This window comes from Heptranchias perlo, chromosome 16, assembly GCF_035084215.1.
Source record: "Heptranchias perlo isolate sHepPer1 chromosome 16, sHepPer1.hap1, whole genome shotgun sequence".
Lineage (NCBI taxonomy): Eukaryota > Metazoa > Chordata > Chondrichthyes > Hexanchiformes > Hexanchidae > Heptranchias > Heptranchias perlo.
The window spans coordinates 64759784-64773443 of NC_090340.1; the positions used below are offsets into that span (position 1 = coordinate 64759784).

Here is a 13660-nt window from a genome sequence, read left to right on the forward strand (position 1 = left end):
ACATCAAAGGCTACTACAGAAAATAAGAGCTCATGGTGTAGGGGGTAACATATTCGCATGGATAAAGGATTGGTTCGCTCACAGGAAACAGAGAGTCGGCATAAATGGGTCATTTTCAGGTTGGCAAGATGTAACGAGTGGAGTGCCACAGGGATCAGTGCTGGGGCCTCAACTATTTACAATCTATATCAATGACTTGGAAGAAGGGACCGAATGTATGGTTACTAAATTTGCTGATGACACAAAGGTGGGTAGGAAAGTAAGTTGTGAAGTGGACATAAGGAGTCTGCAAAGGGATATAGATAGGTTAAGTGAGTGGGCAAAAATTGACAGATGGAGTATAATGTGGGAAAATGTGAACTTGTCCACTTTGGCAGGAGGAATAGAAAAGCAGTATATTATTTCAGTGGAGAGAGATTTCAGAACTCTGAGGTACAGAGGGATCTGGGTGTCCTCGTACATGAATCACAAAAAGTTAGTATGCAGGTACAGCAAGTGATTAGGAAGGCAAATGGAATGTTGTCATTTATTGCAAGGGGGATGGAATATAAAAGTGGAGATGTTTTGCTACAGTTGTACAGGGCATTGGTGAGACCACATCTAGAATACTGTGTGCAGTTTTGGTCTCCTTATTTAAGAAAGGACATAATTGCTTTAGAGGCGGTTCAGAGAAGGTTCACTCGACTGATTCCTGGGATGAGGGGGTTATCTTATGAGGAAAGGTTGGACAAGTTGGGCCTGTATACACTGGAGTTTAGAAGAATGAGAGGTGATCTTATTGAAACATATAAGATCCTGAGGGGACGAGAAGGGGGAGATACTGAGAGGATGTTTCCCCTTGTGGGAGAGACTGGAACTAGGGGCCACAGTTTAAAAATAAGGGGTCTCTCATTTAAGACGGAGATGAGGAGAAATTTTTTCTCTCAGAGGGTCGTGAGTCTGTGGAACTCCCTTCCCCAGAGAGCGGTGGAGGCAGGGTCACTGAATATTTTAAGGCTGAGTTAGATAGATTCCTGATTAACAAGGGAGTCAAAGGTTATAGTAGGTAGACGGGAAAGTAGGGTTGAGGTCACAATCAGATCAGCCATGATCTTATCAAATGGCAGAGCAGGCTCGAGGGGCCGAATGGCCTACTCCTGCTCGTAATTCATATGTTCGTATGTTCGTATGTTCCTATGTCCGTATGTTTGTATGTTCGAATGTAATCCTCGGACAGTCCGCGTAAATCTCGGACAAATAGCGTAAACCACGCTGGAGACTTTTTTGACGAATTTCCACAGCATTTCCGACAAAATTACAGCAATCAGGAGAATTCCCCCCTTTCCCCGTAGAAATTGACCCCTGGGTGTCAGTGAGCTCTTTGATGGTGGGTCCATCACGTGGTACCCTCCGTCTCCCAATACTGACCGGGGGCAGGAATCCAGGTAAATCCTGCCTGGAGGAAATAGAGGTCAGTTCAAGGTGAACAGGTAGAGTGAGCTGTGGGGATGAGAGAGAGTGTGAGAGACAGAGAGAGAGAGAGAGAGAGAGAGATAAACAGAGCGAGAGAGACCAGAAAAGAGGCTTATCAAAAACGTGGACGGTGTGTTATTTTGTTATTCATTCTCGGGATGTGGGCGTCGCATTCAAAGCCGGCATTTAATGCCCGTCCCGAGTTGCCTTGAGGGGTTTGCTGGATCACTACAGAGGGCAATTAATGGGCAACCACGTTGGTGTGGGGACTGGAGTCACATAGAGGCCCAGACCGGGTCAGGACGGCAGGTTTCCTTCCCTAAAGGACATCAGTGACCCAGTTGGGTTTTAATGAGAATCCGACAGCTTCACGGTCACTTTTACTGAGACCAGCTTTTTATTTCCAGATTTTTAAAAAACTGAATTCAAATTCTCAGACTGCCCTGATGGGATTTAAATTCACGATCTCTGGATCATTAGTCCAGTAACAGAATCCCTGCACCACGATGCCCTTATTTGGTGTATTGGCCACTCCCCTGACACAGAGGGAAAAGACTCTTTTAAAGAGACTGCTATCCGGGGGCAGGTTTTAAATCATTTTTACCACTCTAGCTAAAGTCAAATAAACTTTCCTTATTGACGCGAGATTAAAAGTCTGCTCTCATCAAACCAATGTCAAGGGCATTGCAACCAATCCTGGGCTTCATCCTGACCCATGTCAATAAACCGCACACCAATCACAGCTCAATACTTTATTATAAAGTATTATTATCTCATCGAGAATCGAATGTGGAAAATCACATCACAGACGCGCCATATAAAGACATCAGGCAGTGATTTCACTTCATGGATAGAAAGGATGTCTTTAAATTATTATAAATACACAATGCCCATTTATAAATTAAATCTCTGAGACAAACTTCTTGCTCAGTTACACAGAAATAAAGTGAAATAAATTAAAATCAGTAAATCTTTGTAATAAATACATTAAATAAAGTGGAGTAAGGAGTCACACAATGACATACTGGATTCAAATACACAGGTATTCAGCACATCGAATCAGCCCAGACTCACACAGAGCGACTGCTTCACATCCCAGAAACACTGAACCCCCCCGAAAACACCCCCCCCCCGGGAACAATCCCCACCCCCCCCCGGGAACAATCCCCACCCCCCCCCCCCGAAAACACCCCCGCCCCGGGAACAATCCCCACCCCCCCCCCGGGAACAATCCCCACCCCCCCCCCGGGAACAATCCCCACCCCCCCCTCCCGAAAACACCCCCCCCCCGGGAACAATCCCCACCCCCCCCCGAAAACACCCCCCCTGGGAACAATCCTCGCCCCCCCCCGAAAACACCCCCCCTGGGAACAATCCTCGCCCCCCCCCCCCCCGAAAACACCCCCCCCCGGGAACAATCCCCACCCCCGCTCTGGGCTCAAAGAAGGACAAACGGTGCAGGACAGGGTCAGACCTGCAGGGGGTCAGGATCCTGAGCCCCGCCCCCGCCCCGCCCCCATAGGGCCGGTCTAACTCCCCGCAGGCCGGTCTAACTCCCCGCAGGCCGGTCTAACTCCCCGCAGGCCGGTCTAACTCCCCGCAGGCCGGTCTAACTCCCCGCAGGTCTGGGTGTGATGTGGGGGTGAAGGCTCAGCCCATCCATTTCCGCAACACTGAGTCAGTAACAGAGCCCAGCTCACAGGCCTAATCGAACACACACTCCCTGGGGACCAGGATATGAAGCAGACGCTCTCTGTCCGGCTGGACATCTGACCATAAAATAAGCAGAGTGTGTTTCACAAGAAACACAAGCCCTGGGTGAGTGTGAATTTTCCCTCCAGAGAGGGCAGGACATGGCTCCACAGGAGGTTACCAGCTGCTGTTGGGCAGGACACACGTACAGCCCACGGGCACCTTGATGTACTTCAGTTCCAAGCTGTAGCGCCTGGGTTGCCCGTGGCAGGAATGACGCTGGATGACCATCATTGTCTGTTCCAGAGGCACCGAGTTTAACGACAGCGTCTCCTCCCCAGTCTCCACATCGATGCAACCGTCACAGAGGCACTGGGCAAAGGCCAACTTCCGAGGGATTCGATTCTCATCCTCATCGATCCTGGAATCAGAGCAAAAAGGGACTGAGCTCAGTGAGGGAGTAAAGAGAGATAATTAACAGTCACTGCCCCATCACTGACCCATCACTGGCCCATCACTGACCCATCACTGCCCGTGACTGGCCCATCACTGGCCCATCACTGCCCATCACTGGCCCATCACTGACCCATCACTGGCCCATCACTGCCCATCACTGCCCATCACTGACCCATCACTGCCCGTCACTGGCCCATCACTGACCCATCACTGCCCATCACTTGCCCATCACTGACCCATCACTGACCCATCACTGACCCATCACTGCCCATCACTGGCCCATCACTGACCCATCACTGGCCCATCACTGACCCATCACTGCCTGTCACTGGCCCGTCACTGACCCGTCACTGCCCATCACTGCCCATCATTGACCATCACATTTTTTTTATTCGTTCATGGGATGTGGGCGTCGCTGGCGAGGCCGGCATTTATTGCCCATCCCTAATTGCCCTTGAGAAGGTGGTGGTGAGCCGCCTTCTTGAACCGCTGCAGTCCGTGTGGTGACGGTTCTCCCACAGTGCTGTTAGGAAGGGAGTTCCAGGATTTTGACCCAGCGACAATGAAGGAACGGCGATATATTTCCAAGTCGGGATGGTGTGTGACTTGGAGGGGAACGTGCAGGTGGTGTTGTTCCCATGTGCCTGCTGCTCTTGTCCTCCTAGGTGGTAGAAGTCGCGGATTTGGGAGGTGCTGTCAAAAGAAGCCTTGGCGTGTTGCTGCAGTGCATCCTGTGGATGGTACACACTGCAGCCACAGTGCGCCGGTGGTGAAGGGAGTGAATGTTTAGGGTGGTGGATGGGGTGCCAATCAAGCGGGCTGCTTTGTCCTGGATGGTGTCGAGCTTCTTGAGTGTTGTTGGAGCTGCACTCATCCAAGCAAGTGGAGAGTATTCCATCACACTCCTGACTTGTGCCTTGTAGATGGTGGAAAGGCTTTGGGGAGTCAGGAGGTGAGTCACTCGCCGCAGAATACCCAGCCTCTGACCTGCTCTTGTAGCCACAGTATTTATATGGCTGGTCCAGTTTCTGGTCAATGGTGACCCCCAGGATGTTGATGGTGGGGGATTCGGCGATGGTAATGCCGTTGAATGTCAAGGGGAGGTGGTTAGACTCTCTCTTGTTGGAGGTGGTCATTGCCTGGCACTTTTCTGGCGTGAATGTTACTTGCCACTTATGAGCCCAAGCCTGGATGTTGTCCAGGTCTTGCTGCATGCGGGCTCGGACTGCTTCATTATTTGAAGGGTTGTGAATGGAACTGAACACTGTGCAATCCATCAGCGAACATCCCCATTTCTGATCTTATGATGGAGGGAAGGTCATTGATGAAGGTCATTGATGGGCCTAGGACACTGCCCTGAGGAACTCCTGCAGCAATGTCCTGGGGCTGAGATGATTGGCCTCCAACAACCACTACCATCTTCCTTTGTGCTAGGTATGACTCCAGCCACTGGAGAGTTTTCCCCCTGATTCCCATTGACTTCAATTTTACTAGGGCTCCTTGGTGCCACACTCCGTCAAATGCTGCCTTGATGTCAAGGGCAGTCACTCTCACCTCACCTCTGGAATTCAGCTCTTTTGTCCATGTTTGGACCAAGGCTGTAATGAGGTCTGGAGCCGAGTGGTCCTGGCGGAACCCAAACTGAGCATCGGTGAGCAGGTTATTGGTGAGTAAGTGCCGCTTGATAGCACTGTTGACGACACCTTCCATCACTTTGCTGATGATTGAGAGTAGACTGATGGGGCGGTAATTGGCCGGATTGGATTTGTCCTGCTTTTTGTGGACAGGACATACCTGGGCAATTTTCCACATTGTCAGGTGGATGCCAGTGTTGTCACTGTACTGGAACAGCTTGGCTAGAGGCGCAGCTAGTTCTGGATCACAAGGCTTTAGCACTACAGCTGGGATGTTGTCGGGGCCCATAGCCTTTGCTGTATCCAGTGCACTCAGCTGTTTCTTGATATCACGTGGAGTGAATCGAATTGGCTGAAGACTGGCTTCTGTGATGGTGGGGATATCGGGAGGAGGCTGAGATGGATCATCCACTTGGCACTTCTGGCTGAAGATGGTTGCAAACGCTTCAGCCTTGTCTTTTGCACTCACGTGCTGGACTCCGCCATCATTGAGGATGGGGATGTTTGCAGAGCCTCCTCCTCCCGTTAGTTTCTTAATTGTCCACCGCCATTCACGACTGGATGTGGCAGGACTGCAGAGCTTTGATCTGATCCGTTGGTTGTGGAATCGCTTTGCTCTGTCTGTAGCATGTTGCTTCTGCTGTTTAGCATGCATGTCGTCCTGAGTAGTAGCTTCACCAGGTTGGCACCTCATTTTTAGGTACGCCTGGTGCTGCTCCTGGCATGCTCTTCTACACTCCTCATTGAACCAGGGTTGATCCCCTGGCTTGTTGGTAATGGTAGAGTGAAGAATATGCCGGGCCATGAGGTTACAGATTGTGCTGGAATACAATTCTGCTGCTGCTGATGGCCCACAGTGCCTCATGGATGCCCAGTTTTGAGCTGCTAGATCTGTTCTGAATCTATCCCATTTAGCACGGTGGTAGTGCCACACAACACGTTGGATGGTGTCCTCAGTGCGAAGACGGGACTTCATCTCCACGAGGACTGTGCGGTGGTCACTCCTACCAATACTGTCATGGACAGATGCATTTGCGACAGGTAGATTGGTGAGGACGAGGTCAAGTAAGTTTTCCCCTCGTGTTGGTTCGCTCACCACCTGCCGCAGACCCAGTCTGGCAGCTATGTCCTTCAGGACTCGGCCAGCTCGGTCAGTAGTGGTGCTACCGAGCCACTCTTGGTGATGGACATTGAAGTCCCCCACCCAGAGTACATTCTGTGCCCTTGCTACCCTCAGTGCTTCCTCCAAGTGGTGCTCAACATGGAGGAGGACTGATTCATCAGCTGAGGGAGGACGGTAGGTGGTAATCAGCAGGAGGTTTCCTTGCCCATGTTTGACCTGATGCCTTGAGATTTCATGGGGTCCAGAGTCAATGTTGAGGACTCCCAGGGCCACTCCCTCCTGACTGTATATCACTGTACCGCCACCTCTGGTGGGTCTGTCCTGCCAGTGGGACAGGACATACCCAGGGATGGTGATGGAAGAGTCTGGGACGTTGGCTGAAAGGTATGATTCTGTGAGTATGGCTGTGTCAGGCTGTTGCTTGACTAGTCTGTGGGACAGCTCTCCCAATTTTGGCACAAGTCCCCAGATGTTAATAAGAAGGAGTTTGCAGGGTCGACTGGGCTTGGTTTGCCGTTGTCGTGTCCGGTCCCTGGTGACTTACCCGTCACTGCCCCATCACTGCCCATCACTGACCCATCACTGCCCATCACTGACCCGTCACTGCCCATCACTGCCCCAAAACTTTCCCCACCCCATACAGTCACTGTCTCCACCCGATAAAGTCCATGTCCCCCGGGACTGACCACCATTACCTGTAATTCCAGGGTGAGATGGAGCGGTGACTGAAGTCACTCTTGCGTGACGAATGGACCCTGAGATCGGGGCAGCTGTCCGAGAGTTTCTGCTGCTGCTCCAGCTCTTTAATCAGCGTGACGGAGGGGAAATATGGCCGTCTGGCACTGCCCAGCAGCCTCTGCAACCCTTTGGTCTCCAGCTCCTCCGGATACCAGCAGTGATGTGTTTCGCTTCGCTTTGTCCTACGAGCCTGTCCAAGCCCCAGAGTCAGGAAGAAGAGGGAGAGAATCTGAAGGAAAGGAATAGGAAGTCATCAAAGAGCTAAAGAGATTCCACAAACTTCACTCAAACCCCAACTCCCTCTCCCACAATCTTCCCCCAAACCCCATCTCCCTCTCCCACAATCTTCACCCAAACCCCATCTCACTCTCCCACAATCTTCAACCAAACCCCATCTCACTCTCCCACAATCTTCAACCAAACCCCATCTCCCTCTCCCACAATCTTCCCCCAAACCCCATCTCCCTCTCCCACAATCTTCAACCAAACCCCATCTCACTCTCCCACAAACTTCACTCAAACCCCAACTCCCTCTCCCACAATCTTCACCCAAACCCCATCTCACTCTCCCACAATCTTCACCCAAACCCCATCTCCCTCTCCCACAATCTTCACCCAAACCCCATCTCCCTCTCCCACAATCTTCACCCAAACCCCATCTCCCTCTCCCACAATCTTCCCCCAAACCCAATCTCCCTCTCCCACAATCTTCCCCCAAACCCCATCTCCCTCTCCCACAATCTTCCCCCAAACCCCATCTCCCTCTCCCACAATCTTCACCCAAACCCCATCTCCCTCTCCCACAATCTTCACCCAAACCCCATCTCACTGTCCCACAATCTTCCCCCAAACCCCATCTCCCTCTCCCACAATCTTCACCCAAACCCCATCTCCCTCTCCCACAATCTTCACCCAAACCCCATCTCACTGTCCCACAATCTTCCCCCAAACCCCATCTCCCTCTCCCACAATCTTCCCCCAAACCCCATCTCCCTCTCCCACAATCTTCCCCCAAACCCCATCTCCCTCTCCCACAATCTTCACCCAAACCCCATCTCACTCTCCCACAATCTTCCCCCAAACCCCATCTCCCTCTCCCACAATCTTCACCCAAACCCCATCTCCCTCTCCCACAATCTTCACCCAAACCCCATCTCCCTCTCCCACAATCTTCCCCCAAACCCCATCTCACTCTCCCACAATCTTCACCCAAACTCCATCTCACTCACTAAAAACAGTGGATGTCCAAAGGGACTTAGGGGTTCTGGTACATGGATCATTGAAGTGTCATGAACAGGTGCAGAAAATAATCAATAAAGCTAATGGAATGCTGGCCTTTATATCTAGAGGACTAGAGTACAAGGAGGCAGAAGTTATGCTGCAGCTATACAAAACCCTGGTTAGACCGCACCTGGAGTACTGTGAGCAGTTCTGGGCACCGCACCTTCGGAAGGACATATTGGCCTTGGAGGGAGTGCAGCGTAGGTTTACTAGAATGATACCCGGACTTCAAGGGTTAAGTTACGAGGAGAGATTACACAAATTGGGGTTGTATTCTCTGGAGTTTCGAAGGTTAAGGGGTGATCTGATCGAAGTTTATAAGATATTAAGGGGAACGGATAGGGTGGATAGAGAGAAACTATTTCCGCTGGTTGGGGATTCTAGGAGTAGGGGTCACAGTCTAAAAATTAGAGCCAGACCTTTCAGGAGCGAGATTAGAAAACATTTCTACACACAAAGGGTGGTAGAAGTTTGGAACTCTCTTCCGCAAACGGCAATTGATACTAGCTCAATTGCTAAATTTAAATCTGAGATAGATAACTTTTTGGCAACCAAAGTATTAAGGAATATGGGCCAAAGGCAGGTATATGGAGTTAGATCACAGATCAGTCATGATCTTATCAAATGGCGGAGCAGGCTCGAGGGGCTGAATGGCCTACTCCTGTTCTTGTGTTCACTCTCCCACAATCTTCACCCAAACCTCATCTCACTGTCCCACGAACTTTGTTTTGGAACTGAGAAATTTTATTGAAGATAAAATTCCCAAGGAAAAGGGGCAGAGTCGCAACATTTTATTGGAAGCAACTGATGAAAGAGGAATTTCTCTCCTCCAGCCCCTGTCTCTCAGTGACTCTCTCCCTTTCTCTCTCTCAGTGACTCTCTCTCTCCCTTTCTCTCTCTCAGTGCCTCTCTCTCTCCCTTTCTCTCTCTCAGTGACTCTCTCTCCCTTTCTCTCTCAGTGACTCTCTCCCTTTCTCTCTCTCAGTGACTCTCTCTCTCCCTTTCTCTCTCTCAGTGCCTCTCTCTCTCCCTTTCTCTCTCTCAGTGACTCTCCCTTTCTCTCTCTCAGTGACTCTCTCCCTTTCTCTCTCCCCCTCTTTCTCTCTCTCCCTTTCTCTCTCTCAGTGACTCTCTCTCTCCCTTTCTCTCTCTCAGTGACTCTCTCTCTCCCTTTCTCTCTCTCAGTGCCTCTCTCTCTCCCTTTCTCTCTCTCAGTGACTCTCTCTCCCTTTCTCTCTCAGTGACTCTCTCCCTTTCTCTCTCTCAGTGACTCTCTCTCTCCCTTTCTCTCTCTCAGTGACTCTCTCTCTCCCTTTCTCTCTCTCAGTGACTCTCTCTCTCCCTTTCTCTCTCAGTGACTCTCTCTCTCCCTTTCTCTCTCTCAGTGACTCTCCCTTTCTCTCTCTCAGTGCCTCTCTCTCTCCCTTTCTCTCTCTCAGTGACTCTCCCTTTCTCTCTCTCAGTGACTCTCTCCCTTTCTCTCTCCCCCTCTTTCTCTCTCTCCCTTTCTCTCTCTCAGTGACTCTCTCTCTCCCTTTCTCTCTCTCTCCCTTTCTCTCTCTCTCCCTTTCTCTCTCTCAGTGACTCTCTCTCTCCCTTTCTCCCTCTCAGTGACTCTCTCTCTCCCTTTCTCTCTCTCAGTGACTCTCTGTTTCTGGACTGACTGCTTCCCTCTATTGGCTGTTTTGCTCTTTCATTAACTGTTTCTCTCCAGTGATTGTATCGCTCTCTGTCTCATTTGTTTTCTCTCTCTCTCTAATTCCCCTTTCACTCTCTCTCTGTTGCCCCTTCCTCTCTCTCAATGACTCTCTCTCTCTTCTGTTTCTCTCTCTCTCTGTTCCTCTCACTCTCTCCTGTTTCTCTCTCTCTCCTGTTTCTCTCTCCTGTTTCTCTCTCTCTCTATCTATTCCTCTCTCTCTCCTGTTTCTCTCTCTCTGTTTCTCTCTCTCTCTCTCTCTCTGTTTCTCTCTCTCTCTCCTGTTTCTCTCTCTTTCTGTTTCTCTCTCTCTCTCTCCTGTTTCTCTCTCTCCTGTTTCTCTCTCTATCTGTTCCTCTCTCTCTCTCCTGTTTCTCTCTCTCTGTTCCTCTCTCTCTCTCTCTGTTTCTCTCTCTCTCCTGTTTCTCTCTCTCTCTATCTGTTCCTCTCTCTCTCTCCTGTTTCTCTCTCTCTGTTCCTCTCTCTCTCTCCTGTCTCTCTCTCTCCTGTCTCTCTCTCTCTATTCCTCTCTCTCTCTCCTGTTTCTCTCTCTCTCTGTTCCTCTCTCTATCTGTTTCTCTCTCTCTCTTTCTCTCCTCTCTCTCTCTCCTGTTCCTCTCTCTCTCTCCTGTTTCTCTCTCCTGTTTCTCTCTCTCTCTCTCCTGTTTCTCTCTCCTGTTTCTCTCTCTCTCTCTCCTGTTTCTCTCTCTCTGTTTCTCTCTCTCTGTTTCTCTCTCTCTCTCCTGTTTCTCTCTCTCTGTTCCTCTCTCTCTCTGTTTCTCTCTCTCTCTCTGTTCCTCTCTCTCTCTCTCCTGTTTCTCTCTCTCTGTTCCTCTCTCTCTCCTGTTTCTCTCTCTCTGTTCCTCTCTTTCTCTCTCTCTGTTTCTCTCTCTCTGTTCCTCTCTCTCTCTCTCCTGTTTCTCTCTCTCTCTCTCCTGTTTCTCTCTCTCTGTTTCTCTCTCTCTCTCTGTTTCTCTCTCTCCTGTTCCCCTCTCTCTGTTCCTCTCTCTCTCTCCTGTTTCTCTCTCTCTGTTTCTCTCTCTCTCTCTGTTTCTCTCTCTCCTGTTCCCCTCTCTCTGTTCCTCTCTCTCTCTCCTGTTTCTCTCTCTCTGTTTCTCTCTCTCCTGTTTCTCTCTCTCTGTTCCTCTCTCTCTGTTTCTCTCTCTCTGTTTCTCTCTCTCTCTCCTGTTTCTCTCTCTCTGTTTCTCTCTCTCTGTTCCTCTCTCTCTCTCTCTGTTTCTCTCTCTCTCTCCTGTTTCTCTCTCTCTGTTTCTCTCTCTCTGTTCCTCTCTCTCTCTCTGTTCCTCTCTCTCTCTCCTGTTTCTCTCTCTCTTTATCTGTTCCTCTCTCTCTCTCTGTTTCTCTCTCTCTGTTCCTCTCTCTCTCTCTCTGTTCCTCTCTCTCTCTCTCCTGTTTCTCTCTCTCTGTTCCTCTCTCTCTCTCTCCTGTTTCTCTCTCTCTGTTCCTCTCTTTCTCTCTCTCTGTTTCTCTCTCTCTGTTCCTCTCTCTCTCTCTCCTGTTTCTCTCTCTCTCTCTCCTGTTTCTCTCTCTCTCTCTCCTGTTTCTCTCTCTCTTTATCTGTTCCTCTCTCTCTCTCTGTTTCTCTCTCTCTGTTCCTCTCTCTCTCTCTCCTGTTTCTCTCTCTCTGTTCCTCTCTTTCTCTCTCTCTGTTTCTCTCTCTCTGTTCCTCTCTCTCTCTCTCCTGTTTCTCTCTCTCTCTCTCCTGTTTCTCTCTCTCTTTATCTGCTCCTCTCTCTCTCTCCTGTTTCTCTCTCTCTCTCCTGTTTCTCTCTCTCTGTTCCTCTCTTTCTCTCTCTCTGTTTCTCTCTCTCTGTTCCTCTCTCTCTCTCTCCTGTTTCTCTCTCTCTCTCTCCTGTTTCTCTCTCTCTTTATCTGTTCCTCTCTCTCTCTCCTGTTTCTCTCTCTCTCTCCTGTTTCTCTCTCTCTGTTCCTCTCTTTCTCTCTCTCTGTTTCTCTCTCTCTGTTCCTCTCTCTCTCTCTCCTCTCTCTCTCTCTCTCTGTTCCTCTCTCTCTCTCTCTCCTGACTGATCACAGTCTCCGACTCTCACCTTCTCACTCAGAAACTTTTCTTACCTTCAGTCCTGTTCCCATTTCACTCTCAGTCCCTTCTCACCCGTTTCTCTTTCTCTGATCCGGCGCCGCTCTCTCCCGGGTTGAGGTTCTGAAGTCTCTCAGTTTCTTTCCGCTCCTTTTATAGATGAGAATCGGCTGGAAATCCCGATGAGGAAAAATCCTCGCTGCTTCCGTGTTATTGTCAAAAGGTAAAAATAACCCGTCCCTGAGCCGTGACTTTCCAAATCCCGTCACCCAGCCCAGCCCCGGGGAGGCAGCGGAGGGAGGGGGCCGGGGGCAGGACACTGAGCTCCGGGCACCGGGGACCGGGCATTGGGCACTGGGTACCGGGCACTGGGTACTGGACACCGGGCACTGGACACAGGCCACCGGGCACCAGAAACTGGGCAGCGGAAACTGGGCACCGGACACTGGGTACCGGGCACCGGACACTGGGCACTGGGCACTGGGTACCGGGCACTGGGTACCAGGCACCGGACACTGGGCACTGGGTACCGGGCACTGGACACCGGGCACGGACACCGGGCACCGGACACTGGGCACTGGGTACCGGGCACTGGGCACCAGGCATTGGGCACCGGGCACCAGAAACTGGGCAGCGGAAACTGGGCACTGGGCTCCGGACACCGGGCACGGACACCGGGCACCGGACACTGGGCACTGGGTACCGGGCACTGGGCACTGGACACCGGGCACTGGACACTGGACACCGGGCACTGGACACCGGGCATTGGGCACTGAACACCGGGCACTGGACACTGGGTACTGGACACCGGGCACTGGGCACTGGGCATTGGGCACTGGACACTGGGCACTGGACACCGGGCATTGGGCACTGGACACCAGTCCCTCCCACCAGGCACCAGGCCAAACAGGAGCCATACTGCACCAAGTGAGGGGCACCGGAGGCGCAGCAATCATAGCCCTGACATCCCACATCATTCTGAATTACAGAACCTTCCAATTAGAAATTTATTTATATCAAAAGATTCAGGTAATTGAATGTTCCCACGTGTAAATCCCGTCCCAGTGTTTCCCTATACTGAGGGGGCATCTTGGATCTCCAATCTCATCCTTATCCACACATTGTTTTAGGATCTGAGAGCTTCCCGCCCCCACCTCAGACGATATTGTAGCTCACAAGGGGATGTTGAGGGTATTTATTGAAAGGGGACAGATTCTCTGCAGGGAAGCCCCCTCCCTCTTCTAGATGGTTCAGGTTCCCAGGACTTAAGTAGAAGTTTCAGTCCCAATTGGTGATTTATATTTGGTCCCTTGTGGGTTCTGCTGGTTAAGAATTTAACCTAAGCACACCTTTTTGGGACCACAATTTCCTGCCTGTCACTGGTCCCAATGTCGGTTAACTGTGTGTACAAGAGAATTGTTCAAACAATTTTCCCTCATGGTTCCAAACTCCTCAGCAATGTTATGGAAGAACTTCCTTTGACCCCTGTGTGTGCGATTTTCACATCTCCTTAACGGAGCCCTTTATAT

At 50.8% G+C, this 13660-nt stretch overlaps 1 protein-coding gene across 1 annotated transcript; it reads right to left on the bottom strand.

Annotated features, from left to right (window-relative positions):
• Positions 1–3321: 3321 nt before the first annotated feature.
• Positions 3322–12184, bottom strand: il17c (interleukin 17c). Its single transcript, XM_067997594.1, has 3 exons — positions 12167–12184; positions 7053–7324; positions 3322–3565 (listed from the first exon to the last, which is right to left on the bottom strand). The coding sequence occupies exons 1-3, from the start codon at positions 12182–12184 to the stop codon at positions 3322–3324; spliced, it is 534 nt and encodes a 177-aa protein (XP_067853695.1).
• Positions 12185–13660: the final 1476 nt, after the last annotated feature.

Excerpts from the sequence above, each read along its gene's own strand:
- il17c (XM_067997594.1), bottom strand. Across the intron at positions 3,566-7,052 it reads ATCTCACCCTGGAATTACAG|GATCGATGAGGATGAGAATC; the intron begins GTAATGGTGGTC and ends CTCTGATTCCAG.